Here is a 17155-nt window from a genome sequence, read left to right on the forward strand (position 1 = left end):
GGAGCTGCTCCTGCCTCCCGGAGATCGTTTGGCAATGTCCAGACACCTTTGTGGTTGTCACAGCCAGAGAGTTCCCGCTGGTACCTCGTGGTAGGTGGGTAGTGACGGGAGGTCAGAGAGGTTGCCAAACATCCTGTGAAGCCCAGAAAGCCCTCCAACAAAGGTTTCCAGCTCCACATATCAGTAAAGCTGAGGTTTGAGAAAACCCTGATAGAGAATGATTGGTTCTGTTTCATAGGCAGCCAGCTCAGCCCTTGGCGGCCCCACTCTGACGCATGCTGTGACGAGAGCAACAAAAATGCTGACAGCGACTGCTATGCCTACTGTAGCAACGTCAGTTCAGTCTCCATATAGGTAAGTGCGCAGGAGTGATGGCACATCCTTGCCTGATGCAGGAGTGTGTGTGTGTGTGTGTGCGTGTTTTCTTTTTTCAGTTCAAAAAAATAAAAAATAACTGGCAGCTCTTTTCGGAGATGTCTCAGTTGTGGATTTCCTCCTTTTATGTCTTAATTTTTGCAAATAGTCATATCCCGAGAAATTGTATGACCCCATCATACTTCCCCAAATCTGTATGTCTTTCCCTCAAGATCTGTAGGTCATCATCACCACCACCCAAGCACTGCTCTGCCCCTCCCCTCTGCCTAGTGGACAACTTCTGTTGTTAATTTGGGGCGGGGGGGGGGGTGGTGGTATTTAAATCCCTTTACTTTGACTCTACATAACAGGAGTAACCTACTCTTTGCGACAGACTACCAGATATATTCATTGTATGAAGAGCAGTTTTCTCCTTGTGCCCAAATCAGGGCATTTACAGCATAAGCAAAATGAAATGGCAGATGATGGCTAGTTAAAATCGTGCATTGTAATATCATCATAGTTGAAATAGTATTTCCTTTACATTTTTTCTCAAAATAATTTTTATTAAGAACTTCATCACCAAATATTTGTGTTGTAGTTTTGAACTGATGTCTGTGACCACATTACTGTGTTTAATGTTGACAGATATTATCAGGGAAATCTGAGCTCGGTATTTGCTATAGTTGTTTGCTGTGGTAAGGAACGAAGATGAGTATTCAGGAACGTTAGACTGAAGGAGCTCAAATAGTATTGTGAGGTTTTACAAGCACTTTGTTTTTAGTAGCCCCAAACTGGTGGTGCCCAGGAAACTTTGGCAGGTGCTCCCAACAAGGCTTACTTTGCTGCCCTCTAGTGATGGGTACTCAGATTGTCCTTTTCTACTCTTGGAAGGTCTTTGTATTTGTTAATTTACAGTTCTTTTTTCTTTTTAAAGCCTTCCTTTAGAAAAGGAGTCAAAACAATAAATCCTTATATTCTTCATCTTTTCATCTTTTTTAAAAAATGAGTTGAGTACTAAGTAGCGATATTTTTTTAACATGAGAGAGATGCCAGTACAACTCAGCCCTCTTGGAGCTCTTTTTAAAATGCCAGAAAAGGGGCGCCTTGGTGGCTCAGTGGGTTAAAGCCTCTGCCTTCGGCTGGGGTCATGATTCCAGGGTCCTGGGATTAAGCCCCGCATTGGGCTCTCTGCTTCCCTCTCTCTCTGCCTGCCTCTCTGCCTGCTTGTGATCTCTGTCTGTCAAATAAATAAAATCTTAAAAATAAATAAATAAATAAATAAAAATAAAATGGCAGAAGGTGGGGCCTCTGGCTGGCTCAGTTGGTAAGGCATGCAACTCTTGATCTTGGGGTTGTGAGTTTGAACCTCACATTGCTTGTAGAGATTACTTAAAAATAAAATTTTACAGGAGCACCTGAGGGGCTCAGTTGCTTAAGCATCTGCCCCTTTGGGTGAGGTCATGATCCCAGAGTCCTGGGATGTAGCCCCGCTCTCCTCCCTGTTTCTGCTCTCTCAGTCTTTCTCTCTCTTTCAAATAAATAAATAAATACTTACAAATAATAATAAAATAAAACCTTACCAAAAATAGTTAAGATAGTAGAAAGTGATTGTAGATTCAGCTCATGATAAAAACACTAACATGACCTTTGCGTTCCCACATTGATGGAAGTGTATTTCAAATAAGACTTTTGTGGAGAATGTGCATTGAGAATTCCTAATTACATGTTTGTAAGATGTGATCAGTCCCTGCCTAGGTCCTTAATGATTCATTTGTCTGACAAACCAGAAGAGAAATGCATTAATGAACTATTGGATTGGGCTATTGGATTAGAATTTCCAAACTGGAACATCTTTAAATAAGTGTGTTTTCTGTTTTTCTCTTTTTACTAAATGATTTTTATTCTGAATCAGTTCATGTTTGAATGCGTACAGAGCAAAATCATAGGATCATTTTTTTCTTGTTAAAAACTCTAAACACTTTTAATAATATAAAATTTCAAACTTGCAAAAAAAAAAAATTTTTTTTTAACTCGCATTTGAACCAGGACATTGTAGTCAATCTTATTTCACTGGTTTTGGAAGGACTTCTCAGTGACTCTGATTGTCCCGTCTTTGGGAGGGCAGGAGTTATTCCCTCCTCTACACAGTGTTCTGCGATGCTGTCTGTGATTTAATTCATTATGGAGGCATAATTAAATTCACTCATTCACTTACTATTAGCACTTAGATATTTCTAAGGATTTTCCATCTCAGTATCAAATTCTAGTCTTGCCCATAGCTGGAAAGGATTTAGAACTCTGTTAAATGTGTTCAACAGAACTATTAAAATGTGTTTAATAAATTCTATTTGTTTTTTTTTTTAAGATTTTATTTATTTATTTAACAGAGAAATCACAAGTAGGCAGAGGGGGTGGAGGGAAGGGAAGCAGGCTCCCCGCCAAGCAGAGAGCCCGATGTGGGGCTCAATCCCAGGACCCTGAGATCATGACCCAAGCTGAAAAGGCAGAGGCTTAACGCACTGAGCCATCCTGGCACCCCTAATCCATTCTTTTTAAAGTGAAATTTCCAATACTGCTGATCAGCAAAACGAACCAATTGTTAGAAAATGGTAGTACCTTTTTTTTCAGATTTAGAAATATCTGTATTTGAAATGCCTAGATTTTCTGGAATAGCACGTTTCAATTAAGGGCACTTGGATTTTCATCTCTTGATGTTAACACATATAATGTTCTCTTTCGTAAAATATGGAGCTGTGAATGTATAAGCTTGCTGCATGTTGGAGTCCTGTGAATTCAGATAATTAGTAATACACCCTGAGTCTGACCAAAAGGGACCTCATTTTCAGGTGTGCTAGAGCTCCACACTTCCTGGCCATATGTTGCCTGTTCTAGACATGGTTGTCTCTCAGTGCCTGCTGACTTCTGAAGTACTTTGAAAACCAGTGGAATAATAAATTCTTATTTACACAGAATGTTCTTTTAAACCAGATAAACAATTGTTTATCCTTCACTTCCTCTTCATCCTCTGGCTCATTAAAACAGCAGGTGTTATTTGTGGTAGACTTACTGGCTTTTATTCATCTTCTGATTTTCAGGCAGGTCAGAACTTGGTAACACTTGGTCCATGTTTACCAAATCATGTGGTGTATTTTAGTTGTAAGATTATGAGACTCGGGCGCCTGGGTGGCTCAGTGGGTTAAGCCGCTGCCTTCGGCTCAGGTCATGATCTCAGGGTCCTGGGATCGAGTCCCGCATCGGGCTCTCTGCTCAGCGGGGAGCCTGCTTCCTCCTCTCTATCTCTCTGCCTGCCTCTCTGCCTGCTTGTGATCTCTCTCTCTCTGTCAAATAAATAAATGAATAAATCTTTAAAAAAAAAAAAAAAAAAAAAAAAAAAAAAAAAAAAAAAAAAAAAAAAAAAGATTATGAGACTCAAACTCACTGATAGTTTGTTCTTGGGGATTGACGGACTAATAGACCTGGAGACCCAGGTCCTCTCTTTACAGAACAGCTGTTTACAAAGAGAGGAGGAGACAGGAGAGGAGAGATGCTGTCCTCCCTGACTCTATGGGTGTGTCCCAGCTGTGAGCTGGTTGAGCCACCGCTCCCCCCACCTTGGGTGCAGGGGAAGTTTTGTCTCTGCAGATTTCAGCCTTAGACCAGTGAGTGCTAACTGTTTGGGTTTGAGTGAAGCAGACCGGAATCAAGCAATTCTTTTCATATATGTTCCCAAAAAATTTTTTTTAATCCATAGATCCACCAAACTTGTAATAATCGAGAGATTGCTGCTTCTGGCCGAACGCTACGTGATCACTATAGAGGTAAGCCTGTCTTTTTAAAGCCACTTTATCATTGTATCGTTAAACTTGTGTTAAGTGTGTGTTTCTAAGATATTTCAGTGACGCACTACATCTGACTTGTTTGACTTCTTTTTCAAGGATTTTTACTCTGTTCCACGAACTATTCTACCTCATGGGGCCTCGTTTCATGGACATCTTTTAACTCTCAATGTTACGTATGAGTCTACCAAAGATACCTTCACTGTGGAGGTAGGTTTGCGCTGATCCTGGGGGCCATTCTCGGATCGTCTTGTTACTTTCTCGAGAGCAGTATGGACTGGGATAGCTGCATGAGCTACAAGCCGTTTGGTCAACAAATTCAGACTAAACACCTGCAGTGAAAGGGAAATGCTGGGGTAGAAGGCATATAAGTAGGCATGTGATACAGTATCGGGTGGTAATGGGTGTTACAAGGAGTAAGAATAAAGCTGGATGATTCCGTAGAGAGTGGTGCATATATGTAAAGTGTCTTAAAAAGATGGGCAGGGGGGCGCCTGGGTGGCTCAGTTGGTTAAGCAACTGCCTTTGGCTCAGGTCATAATCCTGGAGTCTCAGGATCAAGTCCCACATCGAGCTCCCTGCTCGGCAAGGAGTCTGCTTCACCCTCTGACCTTCTCCTCTCATGCTCTTTTTCTCATCCTTTCTCTCTCTCAAATAAATACAATCTTCAAAAAAAAAAAAAAATGGGCAGGGAAGTTCTCTCTGAGATGGTGACATTTGAGCAAAGATGGAATGAAGTGACAGCAAGTTGTTTCTGGGGAAGAACATTCCAAGCGAAGGGAGCTGTAGGGACAGAGGCCCTGCCGTGGGACGTGGGTGGCTCGTTTGGTGACAGGCAGGATAGCTGGTGGTGAAGCGTGCAGAGAACAGGAGAGCGTGGAGACTCCGCAGCAGGACTTGAGATTTGATTTCACGAGATGGCAAGGGCAGAGGTGGGAAGGTGGACATTGAATTACTAATGAAAGGGGAGAGTTGTCTGTGGGGTCTCTTCCGTGTTCCTGGCTTCTGGAACAGTGGCCGGCACCCATTCCCTCCTCACAAGCGGTGTTTGATCTGATCGTGCAGGCCCACAGTAATGAGACCATAGGGAGCGTGCGGTGGAAGATAGCCAAGCAGTTGTGCTCACCTGTGGACAACATACAGATATTTACCAACGACAGTCTGGTAGGTCTGCGCCAGCCATCTGGCCCTTCGGCCTGACAGCCATACCTTCGTCCTCCTTTCCCTCCCGCTAATTAAGAAACCACTTTTTGCAGCTGACGGTGAATAAAGATCAAAAGCTCCTCCACCAGCTGGGCTTTTCTGATGAACAGATCCTCACAGTGAAGACATCAGGCAGTGGGACCCCATCCGGGAGCTCGGCGGACTCCTCGACCAGCTCCAGCAGCAGCGGCAGTGGGGTCTTCAGCTCCTCGTACGCCATGGAGCAGGTACGGGGGTGGCGGGGGGCATCCACGGGCAGGTCAGGTTGGTCATCTTCATACTTGGGCCTGTGGCCCGCATAGGCTCGGTGGGCTGAGTCCTTTTCTGTTGGACAAGTCCTGACTGATGAGGTTCCTCCAAAGGGAACAGCAAGCGTAGACAGAGAGCTCAGAGGATGGAGCCAGGGAGCTTCTTTGCGTAGAGATCGAGGGTGGAGAGGACCTGGCAGGGCAGACGACAGAGTAGCCGGAGAGGAAGGGGAGAGCTGAGCGAGTCCTGCAGATCCTGGACTCTGCCTTCAAAATGCATCTCGAATCTAGCTACTCTTGTCTGCCTCCATGGCTTCCACATGGGTCCGGGCAGTTGTCATGCCTCACCTGAAGGATTTCGGCCATGTCGGCCTGCTCTCCCAGCTCTGCCCCAACACCGCTTCAGTGTCTCCTCTGTGCACCACCCAGCAGCCTGGGCTCTGCTTGAACAGCAGACACGTGTTGCTCCAGTGCTCCAGGGCATCATCTCCCGCAGAGCAGGAGGCAGAGTCTGCTGGGCCCTATAGGGCTCATCTCCTGGGACTTCTCTGAGATCACCTCCCCCGCACCCCCGCCACTGCCCCAGCTGTACTGGCCTCCATGGTCCTTGTATTCAGTAAGGTCTTTGCACTTGCACTTCCCTGTGTCTGGAATATTCTTCCCCAGTATCCTGGTGGTCCTCTCTCACGTTCTTCAGCTCTCACTTGGATGTAGCCTTCTCAATGAGCCTTCTTTGGCAATCCTGTTTGCATTTTTAACACCATCCCTGCACTTCGTATCTCCCTTCCTGGTTTACTTTAACATAGTGTTTTTTTTTTTTTTTTTTTTTTTTTTAAATCTCACTTTTTTTTTTCTTTTTTTAGATTTTTTATTTATTTATCAGAGAGAGAGGGGGAGAGAGCGAGCACAGGCAGACAGAATGGCAGGCAGAGGCAGAGGGAGAAGCAGGCTCCCTGCCGAGCAAGGAGCCCGATATGGGACTCGATCCCAGGACGCTGGGATCATGACCTGAGCCGAAGGCAGCTGCTTAACCAACTGAGCCACCCAGGCGTCCCAAACATAGTGTATGTTTTATCTTATTTAATGTCTCTCTCTCCCTGGTGAGATACACTTAAATGCCATGAGAGCTGCCTTCTGTCTGTTTTTCTCATTGTTGTATCCCCAGCCCCGAAAAGAGAGCCTAGCACATAGTAAGTACTCAGTATTTGCCCAGTGATTCCATGAATCCGCCATTTACTTGGTACCCTTTGTGGGTCAGGACAGAGCTTGGTACCAGAGTACAGAAGATGGGCCTGGTTCTGCTTCTTCACTTTTTCAGTCTAGAAAGTAAGATCACACCAGACATCATGTAAAGATACTTAAACAGCACGTGAGGTTTTTTCCCATAGTTATATGTATTGCTTTAGTTCTAAATAGAAGATTTTTGTATACTGTCATTTTTTTCTAACTTGGCATAAACTTACTTTAGATCTCAAGAACTCCTCAGGGCTAGTATTAGTGTAATGGGTTTTTTCTTTTCTTTTTTTTTTTTTTTTAAGTGGCTACACTTATGTAATAGGGAGAATTTAAGAAAGCTCCCACTCAGAGTAGTAGTATAACAGTTAATCACAGCAGAAACAATGTACAAGCATGCCTTCACTCATTGCATTTTGCACATGGTATGTTTTTTATAAATCGAACTTGGTGTCAACTCTGTACCAACTAAGTCCACTGGTACCATTTTCTCAACAGCATTTGCTGACTTTGTGTGTCTGTGTCACATTTTGGTACTTCTCACAGTATTTTAAACTTTTCATTCTTATATTTGTCATATATAAGTCATCTCATGATGATCTATGGTCAGTGATCTGTGGTGTTACTATTGTAATTATTTTGGAGCACCACAAACTGTGCCCATGTAAGACAGCAAACTTCAGAGATGTTGTGTGTGTTCTGACTGCTCCACAGCTAGCTGTTCCCACATCTCTCTCCCTCTCCTTGGGCCCTTTATTCCCTAGACAAACAGTGTTGAAATGAGGCCAATTAATAACCCTCTAATGGCCTCTGAGCATTCAAGTGGGAGGAAGAGCTCTACGTCTCACTTTAAATCAAAAGCTAGAAATGATTACGCTTAGAAAGGCAGGTCAGAAGCAGAGTTAGGCCAAAAGTGAAGCCTCTTGCACCAAATACCTAGTCAGGCAGCACAGCAGTACGCCTGTGAAAGCAAAGGACGAGTTCCTGCAGGAAACTGAGAGCGCTGCTCCAGGGAACACACGGATGATAAGAAAGTGGAACGGCCTTACTGCCGACGTGGAGGAAGTGTGAGCGGCCGGGATAGAAGAGCAAACCAGCCACCACATTCCCTTAAGGCAAGCCTGACCCGGAGCAAGGCCCGAGCCCTTCTCCATTCTGTGAAGGCTGAGGGGGGTGAGGAAGCTGCAGAAGGAAGGTTGGAAGCAGCAGAGGTGGGTTCGTGAGGTTTAGGGAAAGAAGCCGCCTCCATAACGTAGAAGGACAAGGTGAAGCAACCAGTGCCCGTGTAGACGCTGCAGCAGGTGATCCGGAAGCTCCGGCTCGGATCATTCGTGAAGGTGGATGCACTGAACAACAGATGTTCAGTGTAGATGGAGCAGCCTTCTGTCGGGGAAGATGCCGTGTGAGACGTCCACAGCTGCAGAGAAGTCAGCGCCTGGCCTCAAAGCCTCAAAGGCCAGGCTGACTCGCATGGGAGGGGCTCATGCAGCTCGTGACTTTATGTTAAAACCGGTGCCCATTTGCCATTCATAAAGTCCCAGGACCCTCAAGAATTTTGCTAAATCTATACTTTAGTGTTCTGTAAACAGAACAACAAAGCCTAGATGACAGCATACTTGTTTACAAGATGGTTTACTGAGTATTTTAAGCCTCCTATTGAGACCTCCTCAGAAAAAAAGATTCCTTTCAAAATATTCCTGCTCACTGACAGTAGTACATCTGGTTACCCAAGAGCCCTGATGGAGACGGACGAGGTAAGTGTTCAAATACCTCTGACACAGCATCCGTTCTGCAGCCCATGGATCACAGAGTCATTCCAGCCTTCTGATTAAGGAATTCAGTTCATAAGACTGTCGCTGCCATAGTGATTCCTCTGGTGGCTCTGGGCAAAGTGAAATAAAAACCTTCCAGAAAGGATTCACCATCCTAGAACATCCATGATTCATGGGAAGAGGTCAGGATAGCAACATGAGCAGGAGTTTGGAAGAAGTTGGTTCCAGCTCTCATGGGTGACTCTGAGGGGTCAGGACGTCAGGGAGGAAGTGACTGCAGATGGGGCGGAAGGAGCAAGAGAACGGGAAGCGGAGGCTGAAGGTGGGACTGCGCGGCCGCCCTCTCAGGGTAAAACTTGAGGGTGAGCAGTTGCTTCTTACAGATGAACAAAGAAGATGGTTTCCTGGGAGGGAATCTATTCCCGGTAAAGATGTCGTGAAGGTGGTTGAAATGATACCAGAGGATTCACAGTATCACAGAAACTTGGTTCATGTAGCAGCAGCAGGGTCTCATAGAATTGACTCCAATTTTGAAAGAAGTTCTGTGGGTAAAATGCTATCAAACAGCATCGCGTGCTACAGAGAAATCGTTCTTGGAAGGAAGAGTCAGTCGATGTAGCCAGCTTCTCGGTGGTCTAATTCTAAGGAACTGCCGCAGCCACCCGCATCCATGGGCAGCCAACACCACCGAGAAGCTCCTCCCCCAGCAGAAAGATCACAACTTGCTGAAAGCTCCCATGATGGGTAGCATTCTTTAGCAATAAAGTCCTTTTTATTTAAGACATATACATTGTTTTAGACACGATGCTACTGTACACTTAATAGACTGTAGCATAAACTTAATATGCACTGAGAAACCAAAAAAAATTCATTTGACTCTTGCAATATTTGCTTTCTCACCGTGGTCTGGTTGTGAATCTGTGATATCTGCAGTACACCTGTACATAGTAGCATCTTCAAGCTTAACATTTCCAAATCGTCTCCTGTTTATCTGAAATTTATTTTAAAATGTTCCCTTATATGTGACAATCTACAGTGACATCCAGTTTCTTATCTTTATAACCAGAAAAAAAAAAAACAACAGTGCTTTAGTCACATGTAAGCTGCTTCTACCTATTGTCTGGAGTGTGTATATCCATGTACTACTTTCATTTTGCTTTTCAATCAGTCATTGCCTTGTTTGCTCCTGACAAGCTCTGATCAGCTTTCAGTGAAGTCTGCTGTCCATTCTATTAATTGTACCTGCCCATCATTTTACTTCTCTTCCACTGCCTGCCTTTTGGCACCTTAACCCCTCACCAGCAGGTAGTTGGGGAGAGCCCAGGTAACAGTCTCTAGAAGGTTGTGGTCCCGCCAGTCTCTGTTCTTCAGGTGAGCACACTGCTCCCCTCAAGCTTTGTTGCAGCCACTCTTTCAGAAGTTGTAATTTTATTGTTAGCATATTTGATGAGAAAAAGAGAAAATGTTTTTGTCAGTTTGTATTTACAGTTTGCTTTTTTCCCTCAGGAGAAATCGCTCCCTGGTGTTGTGATGGCACTTGTATGTAATGTGTTTGACATGCTTTACCAGCTTGCCAATCTGGAGGAGCCAAGGTAAATATAAACATGTATAAGACTTGAAAGAGAGAAAGTTATTAAGGTTAGGGAACTAAGTACATTTTGACTTGACTTTACATTTGTCGGGAATAAATGACTTTGGTTTTGAAACTGGCTAATGTTGAAAAATTTGTATTTGCAAAATTTCAGGATAACTCTACGAGTACGAAAGCTGCTGCTCTTGATACCCACTGACCCAGCCATTCAGGAAGCCCTGGATCAACTTGATTCCTTGGGAAGAAAGGTATGAGTGTCCTTGACTTCAGGGACCTGGAAATTTTAATGTCACAAGTCAGTAAAAATACAACCTGAAATCACTTTCAGGCCATATGGTACCCCATAACAGCTCTTCTTTAAAAAAATATTTTTGGGGCACCTGGGGGGCTCAGTGGGTTAAGCCGCTGCCTTCGGCTCAGGTCATGATCTCAGGGTCCTGGGATCGAGTCTGCATCGGGCTCTCTGCTCAGCAGGGAGCCTGCTTCCTCCTCTCTCTCTCTCTCTGCCTGTGTCTCTGCCTACTTGTGATCTCTCTGTCAAATAAATAAAATCTTTAAAAAAAAAAAATTCTCTTCCCCACTGTTTAAAAAAAAAAATACTTTTGTTGTAAATGGAAATCAGAACTTCATGTAGACTTCTAAAAGACGTAGAGTCAGTAATGACATCAAATTTTAGAACTGGAAGAGCCTTTAATATCATGTACATCCACGTTCTTCTTTTTCTGGATTAAGATACTGAAGCCCAGAGAGATTAAGTGTCTTGTCCAGGATCAGACTCTAGTCCTGATTCAGTGGAGACATTTTTCTTCTGTCATGACAGCTCTCCGAATGTGATTGTTGCCTGTGTTTGAGTTGCTTCCTTAATTATATTATCATTTAATTTTTTTCCACAGTTGATATTTAAAGTTCATCTCAATTTCTAGAATGTTCTTCCTCAAAAATTTTATTATATGTATTAAAATTATATTCTGCCTATAATGTTTAATTATGATCTCAGAATAAATTCACGTAGAACAGAGTTGTTAGCACTATGGTACGAACTTGTCTCAGTGGTTGAAGTTTCGTCAGCTCATAGTGTTGTCATACACGGCTTAGGTATTTGCAGGGAGAAGAAAAAAACAAATGTAACCGCAAAACGTATCACTAGTGCTAGCTAAAAACATGTTCAGAGCTTCTACAAGTTAATAATTTTATTATCAGTACTTAGTAGTAGAGATTTTTAAAACACAGAAACAAATAAAAACGACCTTGGTAGTGTTACCTAGAAGACACTCTCAGACGGGTTCCTGTAGGATCGGGATGTGTGATGGAATTCAATCTTTTGTTAGTGATTATCAAGTGATGTGTCCTTGAGGTTAATTTGTAGGAAATCACTTTGGTGCAATTACATTAAAAAGGAAGAGAGCGTTAGAGTGCACACTGAGGTATGTTTCTCTTTAACTTGTGCTTTTAACACATACATCCTTTGTTTTCATTCTCTAAAACCTCAGAAGACATTACTGTCTGAAACGAGTTCTCAGTCCTCGAAGTCTCCATCCCTGGTCTCCAAGCAGCAGCATCAGCCAAGCGCCAGCTCGATTTTGGAAAGTCTGTTTCGGTCCTTTGCTCCAGGAATGTCTACCTTCAGAGTGCTCTACAACTTGGAAGTAAGAAGTCTCCCCCCACCGCTCCCCGTTTCATCTGAGCTATTTTTGTTTGCACATCCATGTTTTAGATGTCAGAGATAAGTATTTTTATTGGATGATCTGTGAAAAAATTAGTTTTGGAAAAAAAAGTAAAAAACAGAACATAAACTGAACCATCTTGGGTTTTTCTGGGCTTAGAAAAGGCTCAGTTTTTTGTTTTGTTTTGTTTTTTCCACTTTATTCCTATGCGTACTGCTACACTCGCAAAACCACTTGTAAATTAATAATGAGGAAGTCTTATGTAATAAAATATGCCATTCTCTTCCTCTGGAAGTTTAGCAAGTCTGTCTAATACAGTTGTTATCCTCAGCCTTCTTGTTATTGAATGCATCCTAACTTTAAAAAACTATTATAATTTGTTTTCATAAATGAAGCTGTGAGGAGTTTGTCAGAAAATAGATTAACTTTATCATTTCAAGGTTTTAAAAAAAAAAAAGTTTTGGAAGAATTTAAGCAAAAGAATGTTTTTATTACCCTCTTTCCAAAAAGTGGCTTTAAACTAGTAGATTTAGTTCAATAAACATTTACTGTTTAGTGTCTGCAAGTCATTGTGGTAGTTAAAGGAGTACAGTTGAAAAGACAGGGTATCTGCTCCATGATGTTGAGTAAGATCTAAGAGAGGCTGCGTACTCTGAGTTGTGAGAGCAGAGTGGTAACGGGTGATGGGGGAGAGTGAGCAGGTAGAAACACTCCAGTCTTGGAGGGTTGAAGAGGTTGGACCTTCTTGCCATTTTAGGTCTGGAGGAAATAAAGCCCTAAGTGATTTTGCTTTGCCCCAAGTTTTATTTCATCTGGCGGTCTAATTTAGTACGTAAATATATTCATTCATTTTTCTGCATCACTTGTTGCTCTTGTGGTCAAGCTGTGCTCTTTCATATTGGCCTTAAAGTAATCATTCTTGGGAAGAAATGTGTTGGGCTCAAAAGGAGAAAATATTCAGCAAATGTTTTTAACCGACTGAGCCACCCAGGTGCCCCATCAGCAAATGTTTTTAAAAGATAGCTTGTCTTTATTTAATGTGGGCATTGAAAAATACATGTATATGATATTTTAAGACAGAAAATCGCCCAGAAATTTTTGGCCAGTTTAAGCTTATAAATTTTGCAATACCTGCCAGATTTGTCATTTGGTTTTGAATGGTTGTCTTAAACAAAGTTAAGGTGTAAACCTTAACACCCACATTTGAGAACACCCAGAAGAGCAGAGTGGTCCAACCATGAGTTGCTTGTCATTAACTACCTGGATTGCATTATCTTAGAGCCAAAGGCCAATAGTAGTAAAATACCTCCAGCACAATTTCAGGACTTTGGATTAAGTGGGAGTTCCTTTGAGAGGTTGTTTGTGGTTTGGGGGGGGGGGTATGGGTTGTGGTTTTTTTTTTTTTTTTTTTTGCTTTAGATAACACAAAACATTTGGAAAACTGAACACTTTCAAAAGCACTCATTTTGGGGCATCTGGGTGGCTTAGTCAATTAAGTGTCCGACTCAGTTTAGGCTCAGATCCTGATCTCAGGGGTGTGAGATGGAGCCCCACATTGGGCTCTGTGCTCAGTGTCTGCTTGAGAGTCTCTCTCCCTCTGCCCTTCCTGCTCATGATCTCTCTCTCTCTCTCTTTTTTTCTTAAGTAAATCTTCAGAAAAAAAAAATTTTTTTAAAGCACTTCTTTTTATGAACCCTGAACAGTTAATTTCTTTGCATTTTAGTCTTCAAGTTACATTTGCCTACTAGGAAGCTTTAAAGTGGTTGTTCCTGATACTTCTTTTGAAGAAATCTTCCACTTTCACTAAATTGCTGTCCATTAAAAATGGGGAGTACATGTACGTGGCTGTCAACTCACAGGAAGGGTTAGAAAAGCAGAGGGCTCCCTTCCTCCCACGCTGTGCTGATAATCTGAGGCTGACGAGCCTGTTTCCCAAAGAGTACTTTAGGAAGAAAAAGATCTACGCACGTAAAACCCATGGATTCATAGAAACATTTGCCAGAATAGAAAAGGATCTTGAGTGTATCTATTTTTTTTTTAAGATTTTATTTATTTATTTGACAGACAGAGATTACAAGTAGGCAGAGAGGCAGGCAGAGAGAGAGAGAGGAGGAAGCAGGCTTCCTGCTGAGCAGAGAGCCTGATATGGGACTTGATCCCAGGACCCTGAGATCATGACCTGAGCCAAAGGCAAAGGCTTAACCCACTGAGCCACCCAGGCGCCCCTGAGTGTATGTTTGTATGTTTTTAAAACCTTGGAAAAATTGAGGCAGTGGGTTCCTTTTCTTTTCCTTAATTTTTAAATCATAACAACCAAGTAAGCAGTTGATTGCTAAGTACTTAATAAGTATTTACTAAGTATCTCATAAGTTATCTGCCATACCAGAATTTTCAGTTTTTTCCTTTAGGTGTGTATGTCAGTGCCATAACAGGGGCAGGGATTTAGGAGGGAGGTACATCTGGGTTCGAGGTCAGTTAGCCTTTGGGTCTCAGTCTTACAAAGTAAAATACATACTGCATGTAAGAACTTCCTTTTATGCCTACTGTGTTGTATGTGGTCAGTAAATAGTAGGAGTTTCAGAATCATTATTGGCTCATCTAGCTTTTTTTTTTTTTTTTTTTTTTTTGAAGATTTTATTTATTTGAGAGAGAGCGTGCACAAGCAGGGTCCAGGGCCGCGGGAGAGGGACAGGCAGACTCCCCTCTGAACAGAGAACCCAGCAATGATGCTGCATCCCAGGACCCAGAGATCATGACCTGAGCTGAAGGCAGATGCTTCGCTAACTGAGCCACCCAGGCGCCCCTCAGCTAGCATTTTTAAGGAATGGGCTATTTTACAGAAAACTTAACCTACTTTTTCAAAAATATGTCTAACATACCACATCATCTTATCTAAGCCTGAGACATCCAGCTTTGCTAGTCTCCTAAAAAAAAGCATACAAGCTTTCTACAACAAAACAGATTTTTCTTGCTAACTAAATAGAAGTTGGAAAACACGATTAGTTCAATTGTGAAGTGTCAGCCTCCTCCTCCTGGGGGCGGGCAGGGAAACAATATGCAGCACTTACTGATACTCAGACTGGAGTTATTGGGTTGTTTTACTTAGTGAGGGAGTCATTTCTGCTGAAAATGACTATCTGTTTGAGCTATCTAATTGTGTCTCTCTGTTTTCAAGGTTCTAAGCTCCAAACTCATGCCAACAGCTGACGATGACATGGCAAGAAACTGTGCAAAATCCTTCTGCGAGAACTTCCTCAAAGCAGGAGGATTGAGGTTAGAGTTTCACTGTAATGTCACAAGAATTGCAAAGAATGAATAAAGTTACTGTGAATAATTTCTCCTGCCGGTCCTTGGTGATTCCTGTAAGGTGTAGTGTGAAGTGTCGTGAGAGTTAGAAGGAATGGTGTTTCAGTCTCTAGAACACTAAAATTCATTTTACGAGTTTTGGTTATTTGAGGAACTGGCGGAAGCACATCTCCTTCCCTCCGGTAGTGGGAGAAATTGCTGAGGAGAGGAGAGGAAGCAGATCTGTTTCCGCCGATCCCGCATCAGTCTGACAGCGGGCAAATTGATTCCCGGTAATGGTTTTGTAAGGCCTTATTAGTGCTGGCAATGCAGAGATAACTTAGATCTCAATTCTGCCCCTTAGAGCCTCATGGTTTAACAAAGAATAATAAACCATTACTACAAGTATCAAAGCAGGCTCATAAACAGTGCTTTGGGTAGGAGGCGGGCAGGGGTGATGGAAGAGTGCACTTAAAATGGTGTCGTTTTCATGAGATAATAAGATTAGGAGATGACGCTTGAGCTGGGAATTGAGAAAAGAGCAGGGGCAGTGTTTCATGGGGAAAGGGCACAATAAGCCAGAGGGGGTGGGATGAGTAAAAGCCCCTGGTGTGGCCTATCTTGGGAGCCATCATGACCTGGGAGGCTAGAGCAAAGGATGAAGGAGAGAAGTATGTAGGAAGGGTCACCTTGAGGAATTTCAACATTCCTGTATAGACCATGGGAAAACAGGAGGCTTCAAAGCCAGGAGTTGCTTGGCACAATCACTTTGGCTGCAGTGGAGACGATGAATAAAAAAAGTGGGAGAGAAGGAGGCAGGGAGAGCCATGCAGTGGCATTGAGAAGAGTGTCAGTGGTGAATGTTGGGCAGCAGTAACCGAGATTCATAAGGTAACGTAGGCAAGTCTTTTTATGACTAGAAATAGGGGAGGAAATGTATCAACAACCCTGTAATTCCTTGCGTAGGAGAGGGAGGGAACGGTGAACATTCAGTCCACGTTGGAGGGGGACGGAGGACATGGGACGTGGAGAGAGATGAACGCAGTTGAGGCACATGAAGTGAGGAGCAGAGAGTGGTGTCAGAGACGTGGGGGACACAGGGCAGGGGTGACGGTGACTAGAAGAGGAGAACAGCTGACGGGAAAGATTGATTTTCTGTTTTGCTTTTACCTTAGGGAAGTCTAGGTAGTCTTTGCAGGCTGACTAAAAGAAAGATCAAAGGAAAAGGGATAGTCGTAGGGCCAAGTTCTCCTGCCCTGGAAAGAAGCAGGCCTGCATTTCCTTGGGCAAGGAAGGAGGGAAGGCTGGAGGACAGTTGCAGGAATTCCCGTGGGAGGCCTGGCGGGGAAGAGGCTGGGCCAAGACCCGAAGAGATAAAGGGAGCGGGGCTGAAAGAAGCCCCAAGCCGGTGGAAGGCCTTCTGCCCGGAGCTTGATTTCATTTTCAGAATCGCAGAGGTATTCTCAGTGAAAACTCATTTCCGATACTCCCAATCACAGAGCTCTGGAATAAAGCCATCTTACTGCCGGCTTAGTGTCAGTTAATCTGCATGCCAGGCAGTGTTCTGAGAACAGAGCAGCGAACAGATCAGAAAGAACTCCACATGCTTGTGAAGCGTACTGTGTGTAGGGGAGAGAAGCAGTAAAGAGGTAAAGGTAAAAGCATATGCCAGCAGGTGATATAGAGAAAAATAAGACAAGGGAGTGGACAGCGTTGTGATTTTCAGTAGGGTGATCAGGGAAAGTTTCACTGATGGGATGACATTTTTACAAAGACCTGAAGGAGGTGAGGAAGGGAGACTTCGGGATCCCTGGGGGAAAGCCATCCAGAGGAACAGCCATTGTGCCCTGGTGCAAGGCAGACAGACCCAGTGCCTTCAGAGACCAGCAGGCCCATGCGGCTGGGATAGTGGGAGGGAGGCAGAGCAGGGGGATGTGAGGTTCCAGGCATACCAGACATCAGTCAG

General features: G+C 43.4%; 1 protein-coding gene across 3 annotated transcripts in view; it reads left to right on the top strand.

The window, feature by feature from the left end:
• The window catches only part of USP24 (ubiquitin specific peptidase 24), a 136442-nt gene that overhangs the window by 65109 nt on the left and 54178 nt on the right, over positions 1-17155 (top strand). For all 3 annotated transcript variants that reach the window (XM_032303304.1, XM_032303306.1, XM_032303305.1), the window contains 9 exons: positions 239-354; positions 4109-4175; positions 4293-4403; positions 5259-5357; positions 5450-5623; positions 10156-10241; positions 10395-10488; positions 11731-11886; positions 15080-15177. In XM_032303304.1, coding sequence (XP_032159195.1) covers positions 239-354; positions 4109-4175; positions 4293-4403; positions 5259-5357; positions 5450-5623; positions 10156-10241; positions 10395-10488; positions 11731-11886; positions 15080-15177 — 1001 coding nt within the window. The remainder of the gene's footprint in view (positions 1-238; positions 355-4108; positions 4176-4292; positions 4404-5258; positions 5358-5449; positions 5624-10155; positions 10242-10394; positions 10489-11730; positions 11887-15079; positions 15178-17155) is intronic.

The sequence above is a fragment of the Mustela erminea genome, chromosome 10, assembly GCF_009829155.1.
Source record: "Mustela erminea isolate mMusErm1 chromosome 10, mMusErm1.Pri, whole genome shotgun sequence".
In the NCBI taxonomy this organism is placed as follows: domain Eukaryota; kingdom Metazoa; phylum Chordata; class Mammalia; order Carnivora; family Mustelidae; genus Mustela; species Mustela erminea.